Here is a 26,788-nt window from a genome sequence, read left to right on the forward strand (position 1 = left end):
TACAATTTTTTAAAAGCACGTTTGGAGATGTAAGAAAAGCTTCACAAAGGTAGGCATTAGGGTGCTTATCCTACCATAGAATGCATAAGAACATTAAAGTCACTAACTGTAGGAAGGCAGGAAGAATTCTTCCTCAATCTATAGTAGTCAACAGAAAAATAGAGATTCACACACTTGTTAACAGCAAATAGCATTTTAAAGATAAAGCCACTTAGAGGTCATCATCAACAATCTGGAAAGCACTGTATGAGCACGTAGAGAAGAGGAAAAGACTCCCGCAGCAGGTACTAGGCCGGACTGTCTTAGGCATGTATCTCTTCTGTTACAAGAGATTTCTTTAATCACTACTTTGAAGGCACATACTGCTGTTTTCCAAATTTGACACAGAAAAAACAGGGAAATATATAACCTCTCAGGTAACGACTTCGTTTTCTAACAAGTTTGTTAGGCACTCAATCTCAGGCACAGTCGTGTCAGGAATTGACATGCACATCTATAAATAGTAACACTGACAATCCACTTCAGTTGTACAGGAAGGGCAAGTGAAGAACAATAAAAGAGTGACATTTCCACATGTGCAGCAAGTGTTATTACAGTGACGCAGTTAACATAAAGTGCAACACTCACAACGAATTTGTACATTGATACTTTCATGTTACACAGTATCTGAAAATCTATAAGGTAAAATAAAAAGCAATCAAATGAGGAGAGACTACATATGACCAGAAACTTCTGAAGAAATGAGAGAAGGAAACACCAAATGGATTTTTACAAGTAATTAATCTTGCTTGAGACAAACTAAACAGGGGGCAACTAGAATACCAATAACATCCTTCAAGGTTTCTCAACGTTATGAAAGAGGACAAACAAAACAAACAAAACCCCACAAGAATATACACACACCTGTCTACCTGACACAATCAAGCAGGCCTGGGGACCTAAGCGTCATCCACAGTATTCATTAAACTTGACATGGATTAAGTCCTATTTGCATTTCACCCCTTAGCTGAAAAGAAAAGCAGGCGCCTACTCATTTCAAAGTAAATGTCACACATAACTCAAACTGAGGTACTCCTCACTCTCATCTTCTAGGTTCTGCTTGTGAAACCCACTCCTTTCGCATTCCTTTTTCCTGACTTTTCTCTTCACCCCTCTTCCCCCCGCTGATGCTCCAGTAGCCAGGAATGCTTAGCTGCTGAGGCCCATGTGCTTCCATCCCTCAAGCTCAGAACCTTTTACCCCCACCCCCCCACTCCTCACCCTCATTAAGGCTTTTGTTTCTGCAACCTTGACAAGAGTTCTCCACTTCCCACCCGAGCTTCCCGCTCACTTTCCTGCATATGGTAATTATCTCCTGTCCCACAGGCTGGGTTTTCCTTCTCCTTTTCGTACATGTCTTTTGGTCAGTTCTCTTCTGGTTGATGAACCTTCTGCATTTGCCATACCACAGACTTTCAGTAGCTTCCTGTACAGATGACTGACATGGACCAACAAAGCCCCTAGTTCTAGAGCATAGCAATAATACCCAACTAAAAGAATACTGGTATTTTTGAGTTCAGTGACTGACCACCATAAATATTAATATGTAAGGTCCGTGACTTTGACAAAATTGGGAAGATTAGCTTTTTCGGGGATGTGGTTTCTGAATATAGACACTACCTTACAGAAGGGATACAATTACAGACACAGTAAGGGCAGGCGCTTCCTCCGATTGCCGGCCCATGCCCAGCCCAAGGCTTGAACACACCAGCAAAACCACTGAGTCTGGAAAGGAGGCATGCTGAAAACTTTATGCACGTGGGTCAGAGCATCCATCATAAGCTCTGAAGCCTGCCTCTCTCTGAGCTTCCCCCTGCATCAGCATCACACCAGCAGAGGCTAGTCATTTCTTCATAAACAGCCTAAGACATAGCGACCAAAACAGTCACACCCTGCTCTTTGCTGCCAAGACCATCCTTTTAATGTCACTGCCAGGAGGCTATTCTGCTGACAGGTAAAGTGGGTGTTTCTAGGAGGGCTGATCAGGAAGAAAGGAAGTGGCTTCTCACATGCAGCCTGCTGAGAGCTGACCTCATATGTCTCCCTCCTAGCTTTATGAACTCTTTCCCATCATTATGCACATACTATTGTTATTTTTGAGGGTCATTACCCCATTGTCTTCGGTAGGGGCTGAGGCGAGATGGACAAAAAGCTTTCCCTATTCACATGTGTTTGAATTTTTAATTTTAAAAAGAAATTACATATTAAAGATGTAAGGAAGAACAGTATTATCAATACTTTTGGCTATTTTCACCAAAATTAATTTGTTCTATTTGCATAGTAGATTCTCAATAATAAAGCATTTTTTCTTATTATTTGAAATATTATTTAAACCATACCTCTGACAAGTCTCAGATTTTCCCAAGAACACAAAAAAATGATGCCTCCAGAATGATAAAACTCACTACAAAGTTGAGGAATGCTTATTTGTGTAGAAGGACATATATGTAACATAACTCCCACACTGTCCTTTCAATCGAGGATCTTCAAGCACATTTAGGCATTTTGCAAAGAGGAGCTGAGAGCAAGAGCACACAGAGAACACAGCCTGCCGCTCACTGCCAGCTGCCTCCACAGGGCGCTTCTTACAGCACACCCACCAGCAGGGCCCAAAGCACATGAGGACTGCAGAGGCACAGGGGCTCCGCGCCCTCATCCTCACGAGCTCAGCATTCACTGTGACACGCCAGCACCTGCCTCTTTAAAACCTTTTCCAGATATGCGACATTTTCTTCTTTAGGATCGATGTCTCTGGCATTAACTCAACCTCTGGAAAATAACACCCACTAGAGAAGCGCACAGTCGCTAGAAAGAAGCGGCGGATCCAGAACAAACACGGCACAAGGCAGGGGTGAGCCGCCAGCAGGCCACTGACACGCCAGCAGTGGGTGAGTGCTTGTCCTTCAACGCTGGCCATGGCCAACTTTTCATTCCTGTTTGTGTTGGGCACTAAGCAGCAACAAGGGCTGCAAAAGAGATACAAGCTAAAGGATGGCGTCTACCTGAAGGTGACTGGCAAACATCTCATGTTCTATCAAAAGTATCAACTGTGATATTAATAATGGCAAGTATGTACACTCCTACTCAGATTATAAAATTCAGGTAAATAAGTAATTTACAGTATTAGCTAACAAGCAAAAGAACCATTTAGTCTCTCAAGTTGAAATCTTCAGATCTTAATTTAGATCATATCAATTTTTTTCTACCATATACAAAAATTTTATTTCCATAGATTTAGGGTTTCTGTTTATTGTTAATATTACAAACTTCAGGCAGATATGGTAACTCATGCCTGTAATCCTAGCACTGTAGAGGCAGAGGCAGGCATATGTTAGTAAGTATGAGACCAGTCTAGTTTATAAAGGGAGTTCAAGATATGTCAAGGTTACATGGGGAAAACCCTATCTCAAAACAACTGAAAAATTGCCAGGTGGTGGCACACACCTTTAATCCCAGCAACTGGGAAGCAGAGGCAGGTAGATCTCTGTGAGTTCCAAGCCAGCCTGGTCTACAGAGTGAAGTGAGTTCCAGGATGGCCAGGGCTACACAGAGAAACCCTATCTCGAAAAACAGAAAACAAGAACAAGTAAACAAAGAAATTGCTACTTTCCTTGACTTCAGCCCTGACTACTGTGGGGTGACAGTCAACTGTCAACAGGTTAACCTTATGTAAGGAAAAGATGCCAGGTCATACTTTAAGCTCTCTTGGAGGGAGCCAGGGGCCACAATCTTTAGTCCTTTGTCAGCTGCCTTTGCTCTTTCTCTCTGAAGAAACAAATGGCAAGTAAGTATCCAGGGCCAAAATGGAGGGACTTAGTTACCAAAGTCACCCGAGCTGTCATTGACTGTGATTTCTCAGGTATATTCATAGAGGTGCAGGCACAGGACTGAAATTGATAATGTTAAAATCAAATGAAAACATATATCAAAGCGAAGAAGTGTAAATGCTTACTTTTTAAAATAATTTACTCTTTACCTGACTGCAGAAATTAATTTAAAAAAAAATCTGGTAACTGCAAGATTTCTCCTGGAAGCTCAAAGGTGCTCATGAGATGGATATTATAACTGTGTCAGGTGATATATATTTTTACAATGTCTAAAACTCACATGAAACTCAACAATAATCCTAAGAGTTCCAAAGCTACAACTCATTTTAAATTCAGTTAACTCTGGGTTTTTCAAGAGCCATCTGAAAACCAGTATTAAACCACATCTAGCAAGGTATGACTTCAAAAGAAGACACCATCACCAAACTAGCAAAAACAAAGAGTTAGTACTGACAGCCTTCAAGGTGGTCTAAAATTTTTGGACTTGGTGGTTCAGCCATACAGGCAGTTGTCCACTGTACTTTCTAATCTAACAACAGACCTCCAAACAAGTAACAGTCACCTGGACTCTAGGCATTCCTGTAAATCTGCCTTTTGTTAAAAAAACAAAATGAAACAAAACAAAAAGCCTGTCTTCATTTGCAAAATAAGGAGTCATCTTGTTCTAAAGCTTTTCCATTTCCCACTGTCATTTAGAACTGACTTTTGGTTTTATTTTCCCAACAGGCAGGAAGCAGAGAAGTGAAGAATTTATAACCGAGAGATGATGTAAATGAAGACAGGTTCATCTTGGAATATTCACTGGAAACTGAAAGTCTCACATACACTCTTCAAACATCAGTTTGGTACAAAACAGATTCTGGGCTTATGCTACCAGAGGGCTTACCTCTCTGACAGGGGCAGGGGTGCTTTTCATCTTTGCACAACACATTTTAGAAACACACACTGGACACTAAGCAGCTACTAACCTTGTGTGAAATGCAGATAACAATAACATGGGTAGAACAAATGGCAATGCTGACAACTGTAAGATATTGGGTCAAAGTATGAAATACAAGGACAAATATTACCAGATTATTTCTTTATTGTGGCTTTTATAAAAAAGAGACAGTAATGTTATTTTGTCGTAGTATAAGAAATTTAAAATACTCAAGCAAAAAAGGTAACAATTATATTTCCTCTACTAAGGAGCAGAAATGTTCTCCAAAGGCCCTGTGTTATCGGTCTGGGTTCTATCCCAGTACTACTGGGAGGTTACGGAAGGCTCAACAGGTGAAGGAGCCTGTCCAGTAAGGTAGGTCATGGGGCTGGGGATGAGCCTAGAAAAGGACACCAGGAGTTCTGAGTTCTGTCTTTCTCTGCCTTGCTTCCTAGCCATGAGTCGAACAGTTTAATTGATGCTGGGCTCTTGCCAAGAGGGAGTCATTCAAGTCCAGAATTCTGTCTGTCCCTCACCTGTAATCAGGCTCTACTCTCTTGGTTTCTTTGCCATTGTGAGTTTGCTATGCTGACACTAGAGAGAGGGTAGCATGTGGGGGATTCCTTTACTTTGTGTTATGCTTTGAGACAGACTGCTGGGCCTAATGGCAGTCCTCTTTGTCATTTCTTTGGGAACCTCCACAGGGTTGACATAATACTCATACTATGTAGTTATCTCATCTTTATAGTCCTGCTGACATCAGTTATCCTTTGATTTCTTTGAGACTATCTATACTAATGTATACTTAAAGTGGTTCTGATACAGGATGGCGAATATCTTAAGCATCGTTTTTATCTACTTGTTAGCTATTTTTATGCTTTTATTAGATAAATGTCTATTTTGTCCACTTTGATTAAAGTTGTTCCCCTCTCTACAATTCTATGAATTATTTATAAACCACTTATCATATATGGTTTAACTATATTTTTCTCAGCTGATAAGCTGACTACTTCATTTGTTGAATATTTCCTTTTCAGTGAGAAATTTAGTTGATTTGGTGGGGGTTTTTTTGTTTTTGTTTTTGTGGTCTGCACTCCTAGTGTGATGTCCATTAAACTCCTTGACAAGGCCAGTTTCCTGGGTTTCCCTCTAGGCTCTCTTCTATGCTGCATGTGGGCTGACACTGAGGATTTTAGTCTGTTTTCAACTGGTTTTTGTGTAGGATTTCATTATTTTGCAGATGGAAATCCCGAGTTTTCCCTGTGCCACTTAGGAAAGAAACTGCCATTCCTTTACTATGTCCTCTGGCTTCCCTTGCCAGAAAATACTGCCTGCACATATTCTGGGGACTTGGAAAATGATTGTTATCAATATGGTATTATACTGGCATGAAGAAACGCAAAAGACAGAAAAAATAGAAACTGATCATAGAATCAAATACAAGTTATAAAAACCTGAAACTTTTTTAATAAATGGAAAGACCTCTGTGGCCTTGTGCTCAAAGTTCTTAGAAATACCATCAAAAGCATGATCCCTAAAAAAGATATAAAAATTTCATCAAAAGTATACATATCTACTCTTCAAAAAACACTTAATAAAATAAAAAGGCTTGGTTAAGAGAGGGAAAAAGTATGGATGTGCACTTAAAATACTAGAGAACCAAAAGGCAAGTGACCCAATTAAAAAGTAGTCAATAACTGAAAATGTACTAGACCAAATAAGTTCTAGAGATGCTCCACCCTAAGACACATAAAAGATGTTCTGCGGTTTTATGCAGCTAAGAAAGATAGTTAAAACCATAACAAAGCCAAGTGTGGTGGTGACCACCTTTCTCAGCATTCCAGGACAGACTGATGTCAGAGTTCAAGGATAGCCTGGTCTACATAATGAGATCCTGTCCAAACAAACAAGACACATAACAAACTACCTCTTTATAAACATTAGGAAGGCTTAGGAAAAGAAAGCAGGAATTGAGGAAGGTACAGTGGAAATAGAAGTCTCACAGCATGTTGTATGGAACATAGGAATTGAGGAAGGTACAGTGGAAATAGAAGTCTCACAGCATGTTGTATGGAACATGTTGTATGGCCACTTTGGAAAACACTTCGGTAACTTCTTAAAATTTTGAGCATAAATTTCCTATGATCCATTCAATTCACTTGTGGTTTACTAAAGAAAAAAAAGTACACTTTAATGCAAAAACATGTACATGGATTAAATTAATTTGTAATTAGCCTCAAAATGAAACAACCCAAAAGGGGTCTTTCCAGAGACTCATACTCTAACCAAGTACCAGGCATGGAGATAACCTAGAACCCCTGCACAGATGTAGCCCATGGCAGTGTAGTGTCCAAGTGGGTTACATAGTAATGGGAAGAGGGACTGCCTCTGACATAATCTGATTGGCCTGCTCTTTGATCACTTCACCCTGAGGAGGGAGCAGCCTTACCAGGCCACAGAAGATGACAATGCAGCCACTCCTGATGTGATCTGATAGACTAAGATCAAAAGGAAGGATAAGAGGACCTCCCCTATCACTGGACTTGGGGAGGGGCATGCATGAAGAAAGGGGAGGGAGGGTGGAATCGGGAGGGAAAGAGGAAGGGGCTTATGGGGGATACAAAGTGAATAAAGTGTAATTAATAAAAAATTTAAAAAAGACTTTAGAAAAAATAATAAGTATGCATCATATAATGGCACGTACACAATGGTCTAAGACATCCTAACTAGCAAGATGGGCAGTGGATCCGTGGTTGACCAAGATGGCACAGGAAGGCCGGGGAAGAACCACAGAGAGGCAAGAGAGAATAGGAGGGTGATATGTGTGTTTATTGTCTTGTGATAAAGATTTCAAAGGGGAAAAACTCATGATTATTAGAACTGAAGATGGTTGGCAGTTATTTTTTTTTTTTCCCAAAATGAAGTGAGCTGCACCTTTTAAAGAAAAAGGCTGTTAAGTTTTATGGAAAGGGATAAAAGAGTCTTTCAAATTAAAATAAAAAATTTTAAAAACATGTTTTTGCTACCACAAGCCTGGGAGTGTCCCATTACTGTTCTAATGAGATTAACTTGTGACATTAATGAATGTGCTCTTTGAATACTATATAATGAACTGTGTCACTATTTGAAAGATCTGCAGACTATAATGACCTGATGTTTTCCAAATGACTCAAGCATCATGCTACAGAATCATGCATGGGCAAAAGATACATTTCAATTGCATGTCAACCAATGGACTTAATGTAATCTTGTATGGAAAGTTCACTAATAGAGTTTTAGAATCCACAATGCAACTAGTCATTAAGGAAATAATGAGAGCTACTGTGGTACACAGGACTGAAAGATGGTGTGCTAGACTTTCCCCACCCTAATCCCTAGATATGTCACCATCATTGGATGGTCTCATAAATATGTTCAGTCACATGACAGAGTTGACCTTCATATAGGGATAGCATCCAAGCAGAACTGATCTTCTCACATTAATTCTACAGCTGGTAAGAAAAGTGCAAATCTGAGAAATTGAAGTATTTGGCATGTCAACTATGTGCTTTGAAGGTGCACAGACCATGTGAGAAGGAGCTGAGGTAGAGCTGGCAAACCACACAGAACTGCGAAACTCCAACCGTACAGACAGATCAGGATTCTGCCAATACCTGAGCAGTCCTCAATAGATTACCCCCAAAAGGCTCCAGGTTAAAAGCTCAGCCTGACATTTTGGCATTGGTTTGAGAAAATCCAGTCAAAGTTTAACTTCTGATGGACACTATGAGGTAAGAAATGAGTTCTTTCAAGTTCCTAGCTGCTGAAGTTTGTTATACCTCACACATCTTCAGAGTGGGCATCAAGTTGAAATGAATCACACTACTGAGGTTTAAGCATATCTCTAAGTAAGTGCACACTGCGTGGAAAGTGTGTGAGGACTGTTTGCAAAACAAACAAACAAAGAGAAAAAAAGGAAAAAGAAACAAGCAAAAAAGGAAAAAGTAAACTAAGATACTGATCAGACAAACCACATAAATTTTACAAAAAGGAGTGCTTTACAGTCATGCCAGGGGACAGGTAGAAGTGGTTGGTGATCACGAGACAAAAACATCACAAGTAATATTAACAGAAAAAGCTGAGGCCCAAGCAAGCGCGGTGGCATGGAAAGCACATCGGATTGTTGACTAGAAGGCATTCTTTCATTATATGTGCAAACTGCAGACTTTGTGACCATTGAATCATTGTACACTTGCCTGGTTACTCCCCACAACTGTCTGGTTTCACTCGGCTATGCTTGCCATCTAAACCTTTCATTCATGCCAAGGATAGTCGATTTTCTTCAAGTTTGGCTCACCTCCCAAATCTAAGCTGTTTAGTACTTTTTTTTTTATGAACTTAAACCATCACTTGCACCTACGCAAATGTCAGCATGTAGTTATTTTCAACATCCTAATCTATATAGTAAATATATTCTACACTCTTCAGGTTACATAGAATAGAATAGAATATATAACTATATGTTGTTCAGTTGTTGCTAAGATTTTAGGCTGTGCTCTTTTATGCACAGATCATGCCAAAATATGATGCACCTAACACAGACAGTGTCATTTTGATGAAATTAATGTAATCTATATGTGCTGCAGTTAAGTTTAAATACATATCGAGTATTTCAGTAGCAAGTAAAGTAGTGTGGTAAGAAAGGATGCTAGCTGGGCACGGTGGCACACGCCTGTAATCCAGCACTCGGGGATGCAGAGGCAGGCAGATCTCTGTGAGTTCGAGGCCAGGCTAGTTTACAAAGTGAGGCCAGGACAGCCAAGACTACACAGAGAAAACCTGTATCAAAAAAAAAAAAAAAAAAAAAAAAGCTAACACTAAATAGTAGAAACATTCTATAGGACATGTTTACAAGGGAGTCTACAACACTGGGTTTACATGAAGTATTTTAATTGCAGTCACACATAATTTTCATATTCCTTTAATTTTTCTCTTTTAAAGAAGTTAAGTGAGGTAGACACTGGAAGGGTAAAGCAAACCCTTTTGGTTATGAAGCACTGTGAATTGTATTGAGATCAAGTTTCACTTTGTGTTTTTCTACAAGAAGACAGATAACAACAAAAACTTTAAACATACTATTTCATACTATGATTGTGGTTCCATGCTTGCTGCTACAAGTTGTTAAAGACTAAGAGGCATCAAAGTATCCAGAGAAGATTCCAGGATAGCACACCCTTTGTTAGCCACACATGAAAAAAATCACCTAATTCTAAGTGACCACAAAGCACCAGGAGGTTTTTTTTTTTTTTTTTTTTTTTTTTTTTATCAAAAAGAGGATGTGTGGAGATGGACTTTGAAATAACATATAAGAAGAAAATATAAAATGGTACTTACAATGTCTCAAGTCACACTTAATGCCATTTTCCTAAGCAGCCTTACACATAAACATTATATATAACTGAACTCTATATATAACACACTCTAATAAATCTGTCTCAAAAAGTGTTGGCTGACATTTTCTAGGAAATAGAAACATGTTATGGCCTATAAAAATACTGAGTATATATGCAGGCTTTGTTATCAGGAAAATGTTACACAATACTCCTTGGAAACTTTACAAGGAAATATCAAAGAGACTGAATGTAAAAAGGCAATAAAACATGACATTAAAATGTCATCAAGTAAAGCTCTCAAATAGTATTACCTGGGACCAGTTCCATAATGATGTAGACAGGCTGTCTTTGTGTGCACACGCCTATAAGTTTGACAATATTGGGGTGATCATATTGCTTGAGAATTCTAGATGAGAAAAAAAATGAGTTAATCAGCTGAATAAAACAACGCTTTAATTTATGATTAACAATGTATGTAATTAAAATATACTTTAATATATTTAATTTTTAAAGTATCAATATGACTTCAAATTCTGGTAAGTGGGATGAATATCAACAAGTACTAGTAAATATGGCCAGCAAAGCACAAGTGCAAATGAGTGAATCACCTTATTTATTTAAAATTTGTACCTACTGTGAATAATTAATAATCAGGCTAGTTAAGAATGACACATGGAACTCACTTCAAAACATCTATTATCTATGATCTTCAAATCACCCACACTGGTAAATGTAATAGATATCACTTACTACATAATCAGTTTCAGATGGCAAAAAGTTTTTAAAACTGGGATAATAAAAGCGATCAAGTGAAAATGTTTTAACATAGGCTGAGGCTCAGTCAGTACAGAATTAGTTTGGATAAATACATTATTTTGGTTGAGGTTATAGAGTAAGAAACAGTCATTAGCAGGACTTCAAGTATGAGCTGAATATAGAATAAATCCCTTAGACGCCCTTTTACCCTGATATAATAAATTCACTCCTATGGAAAAATTGCTGCATTCTTTCCTATAAAAATGAAAAAAAAAAAAAAAACCTAGAGAAAAAAAACAATGTTTTATGTATACACAAATAAGAAAAGACAAACTCTAAGAAAAACATTTTAGATTTAAAATACATAATGATTTATAAATTGAAAAGAAACTAGGAAATATTTTAGACAAAAATACTGTCAATGACTTAGAAAAATTTTTAATAGAAATTAAAATTCAAGTTTCAAGAATATTTGGCTTTAATACAAAATGTCATCTGTAAGGCCAGAAGATGGTAATAAAGAAACTGCATAGAACAGCTAGCTTTATAACTGGGTATCTATGAAGGAATACTCAGAAGCTTGAATGGACAGAATTTACTTTTCTAATATCAAACTTCATAATTTCAGTTAAAAAGAAATTAAATTTTTAAGTTTACAATAAAATAATGACAAGTTTTAAAGTAGGAATAATGTTTCAAGTAATGTTAAACACAGCCTTTCACCCTAAGAATACATAAGACTGTCTACCAGCTCGACTGTAAATTTAGTGATAATAGCATAGCTCTTATCACTGAATTTCCAACAATGTACATGCAAAGCCTACAGCTTCATCCTTAGACAGCATTTAAGTACTTAATACTTAACTTGAATCTATGGAGACAGATATTTTTAGAGGATAAGTAGAGATGTGTGCTAAAAGCTTGGTCCCCTCGCTGTCACTTCTCTCTGTCTTCACCACCCACTCCTCATTTCTCTCATCTCCTCCCACATTTCTCTCTAGCATACTCTTCTCAAATTATATTTTCATGTTTTAAATATGTAAATGGTATACTTGATTTTCTACATGATAGACTGTTGTTAAGTATCTGCAGTACAGCGATAGTTAAGTGGTCCATTTAATTTTAGCTAGGAATACAATATATAGAAGTCACCTTAGGAAGAAAGGGTATGCAAGATTCCTGAACAAATGCCAGATACAAAACAAGAAGAAACCTGAGATTCTCGGGAAAGGAATCAAAGTTATAATATCCAGTAAGAGCATGAGATATATAAATATAGCTAAAGGTATATATAAGATGCTACTTCAGTTTTATTACAAATATAACTACAGCACTGTGTATAAACACAGATGATAGAAAATTAAAAAGTGCTGCAGTATCTTTAAGGGCTTGGGGAATAATTACACTCTTGATACCCATTGCTACCAGGCCTGCTTAACTGGCCTCCAGGCCAGCTCAACCAGAAAGGGTTCCCACGCCATCAAGTGTCACTCAGGAAGGCTCGAAAGAAATGACTTCTGCGTCAGCAATCACAGCTCAGAGGTCTTGAAACTTACCTCAGTGGATTCAACACAGCAGAATAATAAATGTAATTAACTATGAATACACATTTCATATAATTTTAGAGAACTCACTTGGCTTCTTGTAAAAACTTTATCTTTAATTCCTGAGGAAGATCTGCCTTGCATGTCTTAACAGCAACAGGAGTTTTATCTTTTAGTGTGCCCTTATACACTTCACCAAAATTCCCCTGAAAATAAGAATATAATCATTGTTTGGCATGTCTGACAACATTTGAATCTTTTCTAAAATTTCAAGAAAGCATAAAATGAAGCATTTTGAGTTAACCAAAGCACTATGCTGTTTATTACCAACAAACAGCAATAAAGGTTGCAATAAATACGGGCATCGCTCCTCCACGGTGCCTCCAGGTTAGTCTTTGCTAGAGAAAACTGGTTATTCTAATGGTTGGGTTCAACAAAAGGAGAACTCTACCACGACTGCTTTAAGTATGTGGGTCTCCTTCCACCGACTCTTTTTTATGCTTTAAGCTCTATGTTTTCTAAAGTTAAAAAACACTGATTAAATGTAAAGCAAAGATTCTGAGAGAGACCTGTTGGCCCTGATCCAGAAAACCGTATCTACTGCAGAAGTAGGCTGTTGATGTCTGAAGGTTCAGGGTGGAAAGGGGGCTTACTCAGGCACTGATATTAGCGTGGTGAACATTCATTCATCATGTGTACAGACACTATAGAGGGAAGGGTGAGATTTCCCCTAGAGCCAGCATCAGCTTTGGCATATACTCCTTATATTCAATGCATGTAGGAAGAGAAGAAATCCACAGCACAGCGAAGATCAATATGACTAACACCTTTTCAAAGGGCTAGTTTTTGAGTATTCCCTTAGGTTCTTATTACTGGCTTTAAACCGAAACTCTCTGTTCTTCCAACTCCCAGCTTCAAGACTGTCATGCAGCTGTTTCTACTGTCCCTCATCACGGCTGTCACCTACTGGAAATACTTCCCTTTGTTCACTGTCACTCTGGACAAGTATCACTGTCACTCAGCTGACTCTACTCAAATACGGCTAGAGACCTTAACCTGCTGGCTGAATTAACTGTAAATTCACAAACAAAACCCGCCACAGAGCCCTTCTAGTGGGTTGGCTATTTTCTCTAGATCATTTACACTCCCAGTCTTTTGAATAACTGGTTTGCCCTCTACTCTCCTTTCAACACTCCCATCATTTCGTAGCTGATGATATTGCTTCCTACCTTTCTAAAACAAAACCAAACCTAATAAATCCTAAAGTAATCTATGTGATGTTACTGGAGTCTCATATCCCTGGGTTACAGCTGAGACATGGCGTTCCTGTCATTGCTTCTAGTCCACTGTGAAGCATCTCATGCTGCCCTTTGCAATTCGCAACACTCTCGGGCCCCAGAGCCTTCAATTCAGTCAATTCTAGCTGGACTAAGGTGCCATTACTGCTCTAAAGTCACACCTCACAGAACAACTCTAGATGTAGCTACCATGTCACTACTTCCTTTTGCAGCGGAGTTACGGCCTTGCTATCTCAGGCCCCTCTAAACCATCCTGCCTGGGCTACAACAAAGTGGTGCAGCCTTATCACCCCTGGCATTTCACTCGCAGGACCTGGTCCCAGGCAGCCTTCTCCCTCCCTGGTTTAGCATCTCCTCTTAGCTTCTAAGGCATAGTAACAGTTTCTGGTTTTTGTCTTTTTCTACTTCCTTGAGGATTGCTTTTTCTTCCCCTAGCTTCTTGCTGTTGAAACGACCAGGGCTCAGTTCTCACCCCTCTTCTTAATCTAGGCCGACTCCTAACTCCCCTATTTATATTCTGCAATAGTGTCTAATTTAACCTCAGCACTTGCTACTCAACCCCCTTTCCTTGCCATCATACAAAAATCTAATAGATAAATCTGATGCAGCATACACCTTTAATTTTCTTCCCAGAAGTCTGCTGCACTTAGAGCTGACTTCCATCTTTCTCTCAATCCCTACTACATCCATCATGATATACAAGTGCTTCAACTTCAAAAGGTATCTAAATTTACTTGTCCCAGCCACAACCCTGTACAGACCTCACTCACCCAAGCACTTCTCCCCTAAGCTGCCAACTCACAATGCCCACAGCATTATCCTGCTCTACTGGAAACCACCCACCTGCTCACCATTTCCTTCATGATCATGTTAAGACTTCCAGTGTCCAGTCAGGCCCTATCTGATCTGCACCCTCATTGTCTTGCTGACTCCTGCCTCCCCTTTACCTGTCATCAAAACTGTCTGGTGCCTGGCAGATGGGCTCTGCATTGACTAGCCTTTGCCTAACCCAAAGCTGTCCTCATGTCTCACTGGTGTTTCTGACAAGTTCTCACTTAAAGGTAACCATTTTAATAAGGTCTGCCTGCCTTTTCTTTTAAGAACGGTAGCACTGACTAAGAAGCATACTAGGCCCTGTGTGCTTTTCTCAGGACTCAGTGCCCTCTAACATAAATGGCATCCATTGCAGCACTCACAGTTACCTGTCTTCCCTCGTGCTCAGCAGAGGCGGTCTGCGCACAGAGGTTCTCTCTGCTTGCTCATGGACACACACCCAGCACCCAGGAAAGCACATGCCACACCACAGGCATGTGTTGGATGACTCAATACCAATGACAGAGCAACTCAGAAGGCTATGATACCAAATTAAGAAGTTAGCCCCCAGCCCCCAGGAGCGTGTGCGCCACACCACAGGCATGCCGTAAGCACGGGATGACTTAATGCCAACTAGAGAGGAGCTGCAGCTGAAGGCTACGGCACTGAGTTAAGAGGTTAGTTTCTGACCTCTTAACTTGACATAGTAATTACTTAGTAATTACTATTAAAATGTTTAGGTCTCTTAGCTACTCATACATTCTTAATATACCATAAATATTCAAAAACGGCAGTAATACAGTAACAATTATATTCCAGTATTTTAAAATACTAAATAAAATTAAGCTAAATAATAGTTCTTTAAAAGTATTTTCCTTAAAATATTTAAATTTATTGAGACCGTCAGGCCTAGTCATTAAAAAAGTAATTATTCTATCAAGTATCTTTACTAAGAAACATAATTCTTACTGAATGATCATACAGTGAACATAAAAAATTACTAGAAACACACACACACACACACACACACACACACGGACGCACACACCAGTTATGGTTTTGCATGCCTTTATGCCCTACACCTGGGAGGCTGGGGCATAAGAAACTCTGTGAGTTTGAGGCCAGCCTGGTTACACAGCAAGTTCCAGGACAGCCAGGGCTATACGTGAGACCCTGTCTCAAAACAAACAAATATAAAATTAGAACATATTCTTTAATTACAATATTTTTGTTTAGTACTGAAAAAAATCTGTTTTTGTAAATATAGTCTGTTTCAGTATTTTATTTTTGAAATTTATCATTTAATTGTATTTTCAAGAAAATTAGTTTCTTTGTAGTAACTTTTCACCAAACTGCTGCTTTGGGCTGTTAACCTAAGCAACACTGTTATAATGTTTAGGACTATTTCCTTGAGATTAGGAGAGCACCTCAGAACGAGTGCTTCTTTTAGCTTAGGCTCTTTAGCATTAACTTACTAAAAACACATTAGCAAATACAGCCTCTTTCCAACAGCAACAAGATGCTTCCATCTGAAAAGGCATTTAAGATAGTCCTACAACGACAGGACTTCAGAAAGGACTTCCTGTCTTAAACTGCAGGGCTTTGGAGCATTAGAAGTGGTCAAGTTCACTTTTGAATAAAAACGGATTATCATTTATTACTTAAAATGCTGAACCTCAGGTGAGTCTAGCATTGATCACTCATAAATTATATAAAAGCTTTCCTATAATAATATTTGAATTTTACATTATTTTTACAGTGCATCACGAAGCTAAATTCCACTCAAGATTTCATAAAGAAACACCCACAATTAAGTCACTGACAAAGTAATATTTATTCACCATGACCTGAGTAAAGATGACTGGCAGATCTGTGAAGAGTCTATTTGATTAATTATCAAATGTTCTTCTCTATTGGACATTCCAAATGCATTGGAAAGAATGTGTTTAAGTGTGGAGTAAGACTTGGAGGAAACCTCCAACTGGACTGGAGGAAAAGAAACCTTCACTTCTCTAAGATTTGTCCTCACACCACTAGCAGAGCTGGTTACAAAATGGTTACTTGAAATGAAACACATCTTGTTCACAGTACCTAAATAAACTTACTTTTCTCTGCCTCCCCTCCCCACCTCTCCCATCTGTCATATGTTTGGGTGCGGTGCTCTCCGACCTTGTGGGTTTCAGGTATTGAATTCAGGTAGCCAGACTTAGAGGCAGGTACCTCTATCCCTACACCATCCCCTGCCCTTGCTCACATGATATTTTATGATGAGGTAGTGTTACAGCCTTTCCCGAGACTTTAAGAAGCAACACTTTCCTTTGTTCTAAATCACCAAATACAGCTGGAAGTGCAGTGTCGGCTGGAGGCCCTTTTGCACATTCACTAGCGGACAGGTTCTTCTGTCCTTCCTTCAACAGCTGTGGGTTTTTTGTTTGGGTTTGGTTTTTTTTGAGACAAGGTTTCTCTGTGTAGCCGGCTGTGCTGGCACTCACTCTGTAGAACAGGCTGGCCTCACACTCACAGAGATCCACTTGCCTCTGCCTCCCAAGTGCTGGGGTTATAAGTGCATGCCTCCGCACAGCTAGTTTTGGTTTTAATATGGGTTCATTATGACTTTGATCCAGGGAAAATATATACTATTTTTGTTTTGTTTTTCGAGACAGGGGTTTCTCTGTGTGGCCTTAGCTGTTCTAGACTTGCTTTGTAGACCAGGATGGCCTTGAACTCACAGCGATCTGCATGCCTCTGCCTCCCAAATACTGGGATTACAGGCATGTACCACACACTGTTTTTAAAAACAGGGATCAACATAAACTTTTGTAAGATTATCACACGTCTATCTCAGTAAAAGTCAGGAGATTTCCATAAGATATGATGATACTGTCCTCTTCTAGATTAATTAATGTATATGTACCCTGATTGTAATGGAATATAAAAAGTGCTTTGAACAGCAATATGATGTACTCATGGTTAATATAAAAATTCTTATTTAGCTCAGCTGATTGCATACCTTGCCGAGTAGTGCTCCCAATGTAACATCTTCATGATTGAGAATCCATTTCTTATCCTACAGCAAAAAGAAAGAAAAAGGCATGTTGTTAATCCATGCAAAACTACAGTTACAATACATTCCTTTGCAGTCACCAGCAAAGTAAGAAGCTGTAATCTCAACATGATATAAAATAGACCTTGAGGTGATTACTATGCTGTCAGATATTAGAATCATTACTGTGGCAAAATTCGTTGAGAAATTGCAGCTTCAAAATGATGTTACACTAACCTGCGAGTAACTCACAAGGTGTGCTTGTGACCCAGCACCCAGCAGGACGATGCAACTGTCACTTTTAAAAAGTTGTGTTACAGTACATCACAGGGTTTCTCGTAGTGTAAACATTTCAGATTCTCACTTATCTTCCAAAACACTCTCTTCCTAAGTTAGTTTTTCTGCACACACATTATGACTTAGCTTTCTGTGGCAGGGCCCATCCTCTCGTACTTTTCCAGCATTCTCTGGAAAGCATCAAGGGTAATGTCACTAGGATGTGCAGGACTGGTGATGCAGAAATCTATTGTAAAGTGGCACCTCTCTGTCTGAGTTCAGGAACCAGCTACCACAAACGGAGGACACGAAAGTGTAAGAACACATCCTACAAAACCCCACAAAACTGTGATGCTGGAATGGCAAACACATCCACTTTAAAAGGAAGGAAGGAAAAACAAATAGAGCAAGCAATAGGTTGGAGTGTAAAGAACGTAAAGAAGAGGGAAATGGAGCTGGGTGAGGAAGAGGAGGCAGGAGTAGACGTCAACATTTTATTCATTATTTAGGTTTTCAAAACCACACTGGAGTAGCTAGAAACATAATTATGACCCACTCTGTAGGGTACAATTACTACTACCACAGTAGGTACTCAGATACATGAGGAACACTGTAAGTGGTTTAAACGCCCTCACGGTCTGGAGGACCTCATCTTTAGAAATATGTGGCCAACACTCACCTGTCAGCCTCTGACAGGAAAGTTACCTAGAGGCCTCCTTTATTTTTAAAGTGCAACTGAAATAATATTTCAATCTAAATGTTAAGCTAAAGAGATGGAGATTAAAAGACAGTGTGGGCCTGAGTAAGCAAAGCTTTCCTAAGCACAGTATAACATTAGAAGACGAAATAAAACTGTATTTCCTCAAACTTATAAACATCCGTTCTTCCAAAGACAGAATGAAAACACTACAAAAGCAAACTGCAATCTGGGGGTAAATTTTTGCAATATTTCTATCCAAAAAGGTCTGTATGAAGAACAGATACAGGATTCACATCACATTAATAACCCAATTTCTAGAAATTTGTTATGTAAGTGTTGATCACTGGGCACTAGAGGGTTAAAAAGGGCAACAATTGTTAAAGAGGGCAACAATCTTACAAGACTACAGAATGTAGAGACTAATATGTTGTTGATGAAACTAAGGACGGTGTGGCCATTTCTGAATAATCTGGAAGTTTCTTAGAAAGTTAAGACCTTCTTGTGCTCTACATTTCTAGATTACGTCATTGATTTACACATTTAAATCTTCCGGAAAAAATGTATGTAGTGTAGTACATGTGTAGGATGTGTCAGTACATGTCCACGCATATGTACATACAGTTGTATATCATGAATGGTTGACCTTTAGTGTTTTCTGCAACCATTCTCTGACTTACTGCTCTGAGAGGCTCTCAACTGACCTGGAGCCCACTGGTTACACCTGCCAGACTGGCTGGTCTGAGGCGGGCAGGAACTTGCCTGTCTGCAGTGCCGGAGCTGTAAGCAGATGCTGACAAGGACTACTCTTCTGTGCTCTGAGATAACATACTTGATCCCTCAAGCCTGGATGGTAGGCACTTTGCCAAGGGAGTCACCTCCCAACAAAGCTGGAAGACATTCAAAAGGAAGGACTAGGAGGTGTGGCCTTGTTGGAGGAGGAGGGCCAATGGGGGTAGGCTCTGATGGCTCAAAAGCCCACTCCAAGCTGGGTCTTGATCTTTCCCTGCCTCCATTTTCCGGATGAGAAGAAAGTTCTTGGCTCCTGCGCCAGTACCATGCCTGCCTTCCTACTGCCATGCTCCCTGATGTAATAATCATGGACTAACCCTCTGAAACTGTGAGCAAGTGTCTAATTAAATGTTTCTGTTTATACATTGCCTTGATCATGGTGTCTCCGCATAGAACAGGACTAAGAAAGGGCTGGGTGCTTGTTTGCAGCATGTGGACTTCGGGACTTTGGATCAAGAAAGTGGTTGAATGCTGTAAGCAGAGGTTGCAAAGACTCTGTCATACAGAGTTGGTAGTACAGACTTGGTGGTCAGTACTGCTGAGAACAGTGTAGACTATGGAGACACAGCACACGAGGTTTCAGAGTGGTGAGATATTACTGGCTGAGCTACAGACAGCTATGCTATTTTGGCAAAGAATGTAGCTACATTTTGTTCTTGTCCAAAAAAAATATGCTGTAAGCCAAATTAAAGAAGTTTTGACTAGTGCCATTGACAGAGAGATTTCAAGACATGTGGTTAGTACTGACATCTCTTATACAGATCTACAATGAAAATGAGCAAATGGGGCAAAAAGAAATATAAAATGTACAGTTTGTGCAAAGAAAGAGTGCCAGGAAACAATGTTAGAGCCAGTCCTGTGTTCCAAGGAGATGAGAAAGGCCTGATGGAGTAAAGCAAATGGTATCCTCAGGGCAAGACCCCACCCAACTAAGCTCCCAATTTCTGAAAAGAAAAGCTTATTCAACAAAGAAAGCCCTTAGTAAGTCAAAGCTTAGGCAGATGGAAGGTGTGGAGGGGCCTGGCTCCAGCCACGTGGTTCTGGCTTAAATGCAAGGATAAGAAGCAAAGGAGTTGTGGAACCTTCTTCCATGGTTAAGGAAAGCTTCTGCAGCCAGATGTGTGACGACAGAGTCCCATGTGACTGCATGGGGGCCCTGAGAAGCCTCTGTATGAGACTGTGAAGGTGAAGGCTACATTGCTCCAGATAGCCCCAAAATGCTGGACGTACCAGAACCATGGGATACCTACCAAACAAAGCTACATACAGGAAGAACCGGGGGGGGGGGAGAAAGAGGGATAAAGAGAGGGAGGGAGAGAGAGAGTTTTGTGTTTCTTCACAAAGAAGAAGTATCCAGTATTTCTTCACTATATTCCCTTTTCCTCCTTTTAGAATGGTAATGTATATCCTGTGTCATTGTATACTGTGAGTATGTAATTTGGTTTTTGATTATATGGGAGGTTACAGTTAGGAGACTGTTTGAGCCTCAGAAGGGACTTGGTACTTTTAAACAGTATGGGGACTGTAAAGAACTCTGGGGACTTTTGACGCTGTATTACATACATTTCACATTATGGTATTGCTACAAGACTATGAGGGTTAAAGAGTAACAAGGGGGTTAAGAGTAACAAATAAGAATGACTCCCACAGGCTCATACATTTGAATGCTTGGTCCACTATTGGTGGACTGTTTAGAAAAAGGAATTAGGAATTAGGAGTTGTGTGCCTTTTGTTGGAGGAGATGTACCACTGAGGGTCAGTTTCAAAAGCCCATGCTATGCCCAGGCTTGCTCTCTCTCTACCCCATCTTGCAGGTAAGATGTAAGATCTCAGCTACTGCTCCAGTGCCATGCCTCCCTGCCTGCTGCCATGATCCCACCATGGTGAGCGTGGTCTAACCCTCTGAAACCCTTAAGCAAGACCCCAGTTAAATGCTTTACTTCATAATTGCCTTGGTCATGCTGTCTCCTCCCAGCATCAGAATACACGGTACAACACATCTAACAATTACCAATACACCCTATAACTAAGTAGTATGTATCTAAGCAATCTATAAAATTATTAAGGTCATGAAAATTGGGTAAAGACCGAAACAAACACAAAAATTTATCAGAAATTGTGGGGTACTGCTAAAACAGTGTTTAAATGGAAGCTTCTATTTCACTGGCTTATTAGAAAACAAGAGAGCTCAAGTGATGACTAAGACATTTTCCTTAAAGAGCTAAGAATAAAGACTAGAATAAAGAATAAAGGAAGGAATGACAAGGAAAAATAAAGTAGACCCAATGCTAGTAGAAGCAATACCAGTGCAACAGAAATGCGTAATCATCATTAAAGGTTCCAAAGCAACAGAGAGCTCCATGTTGGAAAGAACTGACTTAACAGCTCACTGGCTCTGTCAAGGCTCTTAATGAAGACAGAACCTGACCCAAATACAAAGTCTCTGTTAGAAACTAGGAGGGATTTTTTTCAGACTGATTTCATGGAAAGATAACTATAGAACGATAATTTCAAAGTCACTTAAAAATGAATTTAAATAATGTTACTACAAAAATGTTACCACTTTCTTTCTTGGCTAAAAGCAAGAGCCTTTTGACAGCCTCAGCTTGGCAGAGGTCAAAGATGTCACAAATGTTTGGGGCTCAGATTCCTGATCTGGATCCTAAATGGTTTTAGACCTAGCCCTTCAGAGTAGGGGAGTGTGAGAGCGCCCATACGGATCCATACAATCTCTGGCCTGGGTGGAGACTTACTGTCCAGTGTGTGGGTGAGTCATGTGGCCGATGGGTCACCCTCTGGAAGGTGGACACACCTTAACCCATGCTAAGACTGGTAGGATAATGTGCCCTGTGTTGAGATGTGATGTTTATCTTCCTCACACTCCTCACTTGAGTGCAGTCCCTACAAGCTGAGCAGCCATGGAGTTTCAGCTACAGCTGCCTGCCCTTCTGAATCCTAAGAAAGGTGTAACTCTTCTGTTGGTTTTCTCTGTCTGTTCGTTTTTTTTAAGATGCTGACCAAAACCTAAGCCAGCTCTTGCTGACACTTTGGGCTTCCTTACTTTCTCTAAAGTTCCCCTCTGTGAGTCTGCCATGCATCTGGCCCCCATGCTGTCTTAAACCTATTTTTCTAGCATGCCAATTTTTTTTTCCTTTTCATTGTCCTCCTTCTCTAGGAAGTTTTGGAGAGTTGTAGTTTGCCTATCCTGGGATGTTTTTTATTTTAGACTCTAATGAATTTCCCTCCAGCTTTTTTTTTTTTTAAGGTAAGTGGAAAAAATGGCAAACACACTGGTTAGCTTGACACAGGCGCCCACGGTGCGCTGCATCAAAGCACCTCAATGCTTCCCTTTCTTGGTGTCTACCTTCTTTTAAACCAACTGAGACTTAAGAAGAAAAACAAGAGACTCAGTTTTTAAGAAGGGCAAAGTGCACTCCTGGAATTAAGTAACTGCCTGTTTTTATTGGAATTTGGTAGCTACAGATTTGTTAAAATGGGGAGCGAGAGGCAAGCTCTCTATCTATTTGATTGGATGAAGAGAAGGGTTCTTACCACATACCCAAAATGGGGAATTACCTAACACTGACCTTGGGTAGTGGATGGGATATTCCTACAAGTGCTGCAGAATGTGCGAGAAAGGCAAGGAACCTGGTTACAGAAGATACTAAAATGTCTCCCAAACCTCTGAGAGTGCATCATGAAAGTCAAAAGTAAAATTAGGGAACAGGAAGTTAGGCTGGATAGAGAACGGAGTGTTTCTAGCAGAGTGAGAATCTCCAACTTTTCCTTTCCTTCTACCAACTTCTTCTAGCCATCTCTTTCTAAACAAAGTCACACTCTGAAGTTATGGTTAAAAAATATTGTAGTTCACTCCAGTTTACCCTGCATTTCTGCTTTCTTACCTTGCTGTTCTCTATAAAGGGATCTAGACAGAACAGAAGTAGAGAATGCGGCCTGCTTGCAGACACAGGGGTGGTTCCTTTTTCTCACCCTTCACATGTGCATTAGTAACAAAGGAAGACAGGGATAGAGCAGGGCTTGAGACAGGGCTCGGCAGCTAAGAGCACTTGCAGAGGACCCAGGTTTGAAGTCTACTACACCAGGGCAGCTCACAGCCATCTCTAGCCCCAGAGGATCCAACACCTTCTTCTGCCCCTGCAACACTGAGTGTGCATGCCTAGACATGCAGGCAAACACCCAAAACACGTAATAAATCTTATAAAAGATTACGATAAACTACGCCACTAAAAAGATACAAACACAGAAGGTGCCCAACAGTGGTGCACAAGTCAACAAAGTTTTATTTAATGATTCATCTGTTTGCTAGTGATTTGTGACCATATTAAAAAAAAATCCATAGACCTATGTTCAAATTCTAATGATTAAGTTTGTCTGATGTTGAAGCATCAAGAGAACTGGCTAAAACATTTAATGTGTTTTTAATATTAGGATCCCATCCTCTTTGTGAGTTCATGAATATTAATGTATCACTATTATGGCAAAAGAAATCAATATCCATTTTCTCTATTAATTCTATCTCAACACCAAAAGTTACACTACTTTGAAACATAGGATTCTTTTGATTTAAACTGGAGCTTTTATTTTTTGATTTTTTTTTTTGTTTATTCTTTGAGAAATTCTTTAAAGACCCAATGGAGGGTAACTCTAAAATATACCATGCACTTCACAGTATCCACAAATCATCAAAGGAATTTTAAGAAGTGCTAGAAGATGTAAGGTTAGCCTACAGTAGAGGTAAAGGACATCTCTTTTGTTTGTCTAAAGCAAAGCTTTCATCAACGTCACTTAGCTATGTTTCCACATAGACTATCTTGCTGTGTCTCAGAAGAATGCCCCTATTATATTGGCAAATGCCTGGAAAGACACTATTGTTCCATTCAGTACATGAGGAAGCTGAGGCTTGAGAGGTTAGTGCTTGTCCAGGGTGCAAGGTACTGAGTGACAGATGATGAAGCTTATACCCCTTCTCCTAGTACACCAACATCTGAGCACCCCATCACTGTGCTACAGAGGTGAGCCAAGGAGTACAGCACTGCAGACAGGGACACTGCGGAGTCTAACCCATATTCCTAAGCTGAACGGGAAGATCAGACAATGGCCTGCATGTGTGGCCGGAATGATGCCACGCCACTTGTCCCATCCTGGGTGCCCATCACAACATCTGACAAATGAGTGTCACTTAGAGGAGATCAATTCATGCCAACCTATAAAATTACTTTAGAGGTGAATGACACAGGTCTGAAGTCTCACTTAGACCCATGACCGTTATGTCTGGCATAAAATTGAGTTCAAAACGCCCTTTCATTTTATTAAGGAACTGGAAGGTCAAGAAGCATCCCTGAGAATCAAATCATACTGAGCCAAGAACAGGAGGTTTTAGGTCAGTTCTGGCTGGGAGATAGAGAAATCCCGTCTGAAGCACACCTTGTATAATCCTCAGTAATCCCCTCAAGCAACTCAGTAGCAGCAGAGTTGATTTCAGCTGCATTATATCTAGGCTTTCAGCCTGTTCTCCAACTACACTGTGAGTAGCTTTCAAGTCCCAAATACAATAGTCCCTAAGGCTACAGATTACTGTTATGTACCCTTTTATTACAAGACATGGTTGCCATGGAAATAGTCCTCAGTATAGACTTTAAGATATATTACTTATTTGTAATAAATCTCTTAAAATTTTGTGATTTTTTTTTATAAATGTGTAAGGAAAATAACTGCTGAGCCCATACTATCTCCATTTAATGTAGAGAAATAGTAATTTAAATAGTAGGTAAACTTTCCTATACCTACTTCGATAAAGAAAAGAAGCATCAGAAGATTCGAAGTCAAAAGCTATGTCAAACATTGAGCTATACTCAATACACTAAACAGGTATGATTTTAAGTGTTTCCGATTTTAAACAGTATTATGCCAGTGAGTGAATGGCAGGGGTCTGACCCCGGTAGCTCCCGGAAGCATCTGTAACACCTTATCTACTCTTCTTTTGCCTCTGCCAGGCCACTGTCTCTGTCTTGATGCCAGCACAACAACATTCTTGCTACTTAGGGTAACCTCCTTACTCTACTGGAATAGAACAGCAAAAAATTAAAGTAGAAAGATCACTTTCCCATCCTGACAAAATGAAAATACTGTGGTGCTGATCATAACAAAGACCATTAAGTGAGGCAGAGCTGACAATAAGCAGGAAATTGTGATTATTATTTTAGTGACATATGTGTCAATATTACTTGAAAATGATTCAATAAATCATATTTTGAGAGTTTAAAAACAAAAGAAGAAATAAAAAAGTAAATGTGACTTTTCAGGTTTCTTCTTCTTATGATTATCAAACATTTCAACTGTGTGATGAAAAAATTCCAATCAGACACTGAAAGAATTTTTAAAAGTGCTCCTAAATTGGGTTGGTTAATATTTCTATTGCTGTGTATTTAATGTTTTAGAGACTACTAATTTTTCACATCCTTGAGGAGAAGGTGACTACACTATCTAAAATTCAAATTGACTGATAATGATGAAATAATATGTTGCAGAGTTAATAAAAGTGTCAGGAATATATTTATCGTAGAAATACTTGGGAATTAAAAATGTTTCAGTAATACTGACTTGGAAGATGTGAGCTGAATATTGAAGACTGCAGTGGTGATCTGAACACATGAATTTATAGTGTCACTTCTAATAGCCCTAGTAGTAACTAGTGTATGCTTGCACAGCTCACTGTGAGTGAGATGGAGAACGGAAGGGTCAGCTCGGAAATACCCGTCTTCTTGACAAGTTAGGACCACTGATACAGCTCTATTAACTTGGATAAGAAGAAGACATGATTCTGCCTTTGCTTGGATTCTTCCAGAAGTGGACATAGACAGGGATCCAAATGTAAGCTATTAATTTAATATGTATAATATAAACTTATTAAATTAAATTTAGTTTATAAATATTGTATAACAGCTTAATTCTGCATTACATAATAACTAGTGTATAATAATAATGGCTTAATATAGAGAAGCCCAAGTGGACAATTAATAGTAAAATAAGTGTTTATAAGTAAAATATTTAAGTATAAATATATAATATACATAAAATATATAAGAATACAAATAATTGGGTAGTTAGCTATTAATCCAAGTCTTAGTTATTTTCTATTGTTGTGAAGAAACACCCCGATCAAGGCAACTGTTATAAAAGAAGGCAAATAACTGGGGACTTGCTTACAGTTCTAGAGGCTTAATCTTTTGTCTTAGTCTTTTGGCAGGAAGTAGACGAGCATGGTGCTGAAGCAAGAGTTGAGAGCTTTACATCCTGACAACTGCCAGCAGGCCATGGGAGATACGAGGCCTGGTGTTTTAGAAACTTCAACCCCCAGTGACACACTTCCACTAACAAGCCCACACCTCCTA

The 26,788-nt window shown here is 39.4% G+C and overlaps 1 protein-coding gene across 5 annotated transcripts in view; it reads right to left on the reverse strand.

The window, feature by feature from the left end:
* Positions 1-26,788, reverse strand: part of Fer (FER tyrosine kinase) — a 304,379-nt gene that overhangs the window by 109,138 nt on the left and 168,453 nt on the right. For all 5 annotated transcript variants that reach the window (XM_060368266.1, XM_060368267.1, XM_060368264.1 and 2 more), the window contains 3 exons: positions 17,579-17,635; positions 12,548-12,663; positions 10,469-10,563 (listed from right to left, as the gene is read on the reverse strand). In XM_060368266.1, coding sequence (XP_060224249.1) covers positions 10,469-10,563; positions 12,548-12,663; positions 17,579-17,635 — 268 coding nt within the window. The remainder of the gene's footprint in view (positions 1-10,468; positions 10,564-12,547; positions 12,664-17,578; positions 17,636-26,788) is intronic.

This window comes from Meriones unguiculatus, chromosome 15, assembly GCF_030254825.1.
Source record: "Meriones unguiculatus strain TT.TT164.6M chromosome 15, Bangor_MerUng_6.1, whole genome shotgun sequence".
Lineage (NCBI taxonomy): Eukaryota > Metazoa > Chordata > Mammalia > Rodentia > Muridae > Meriones > Meriones unguiculatus.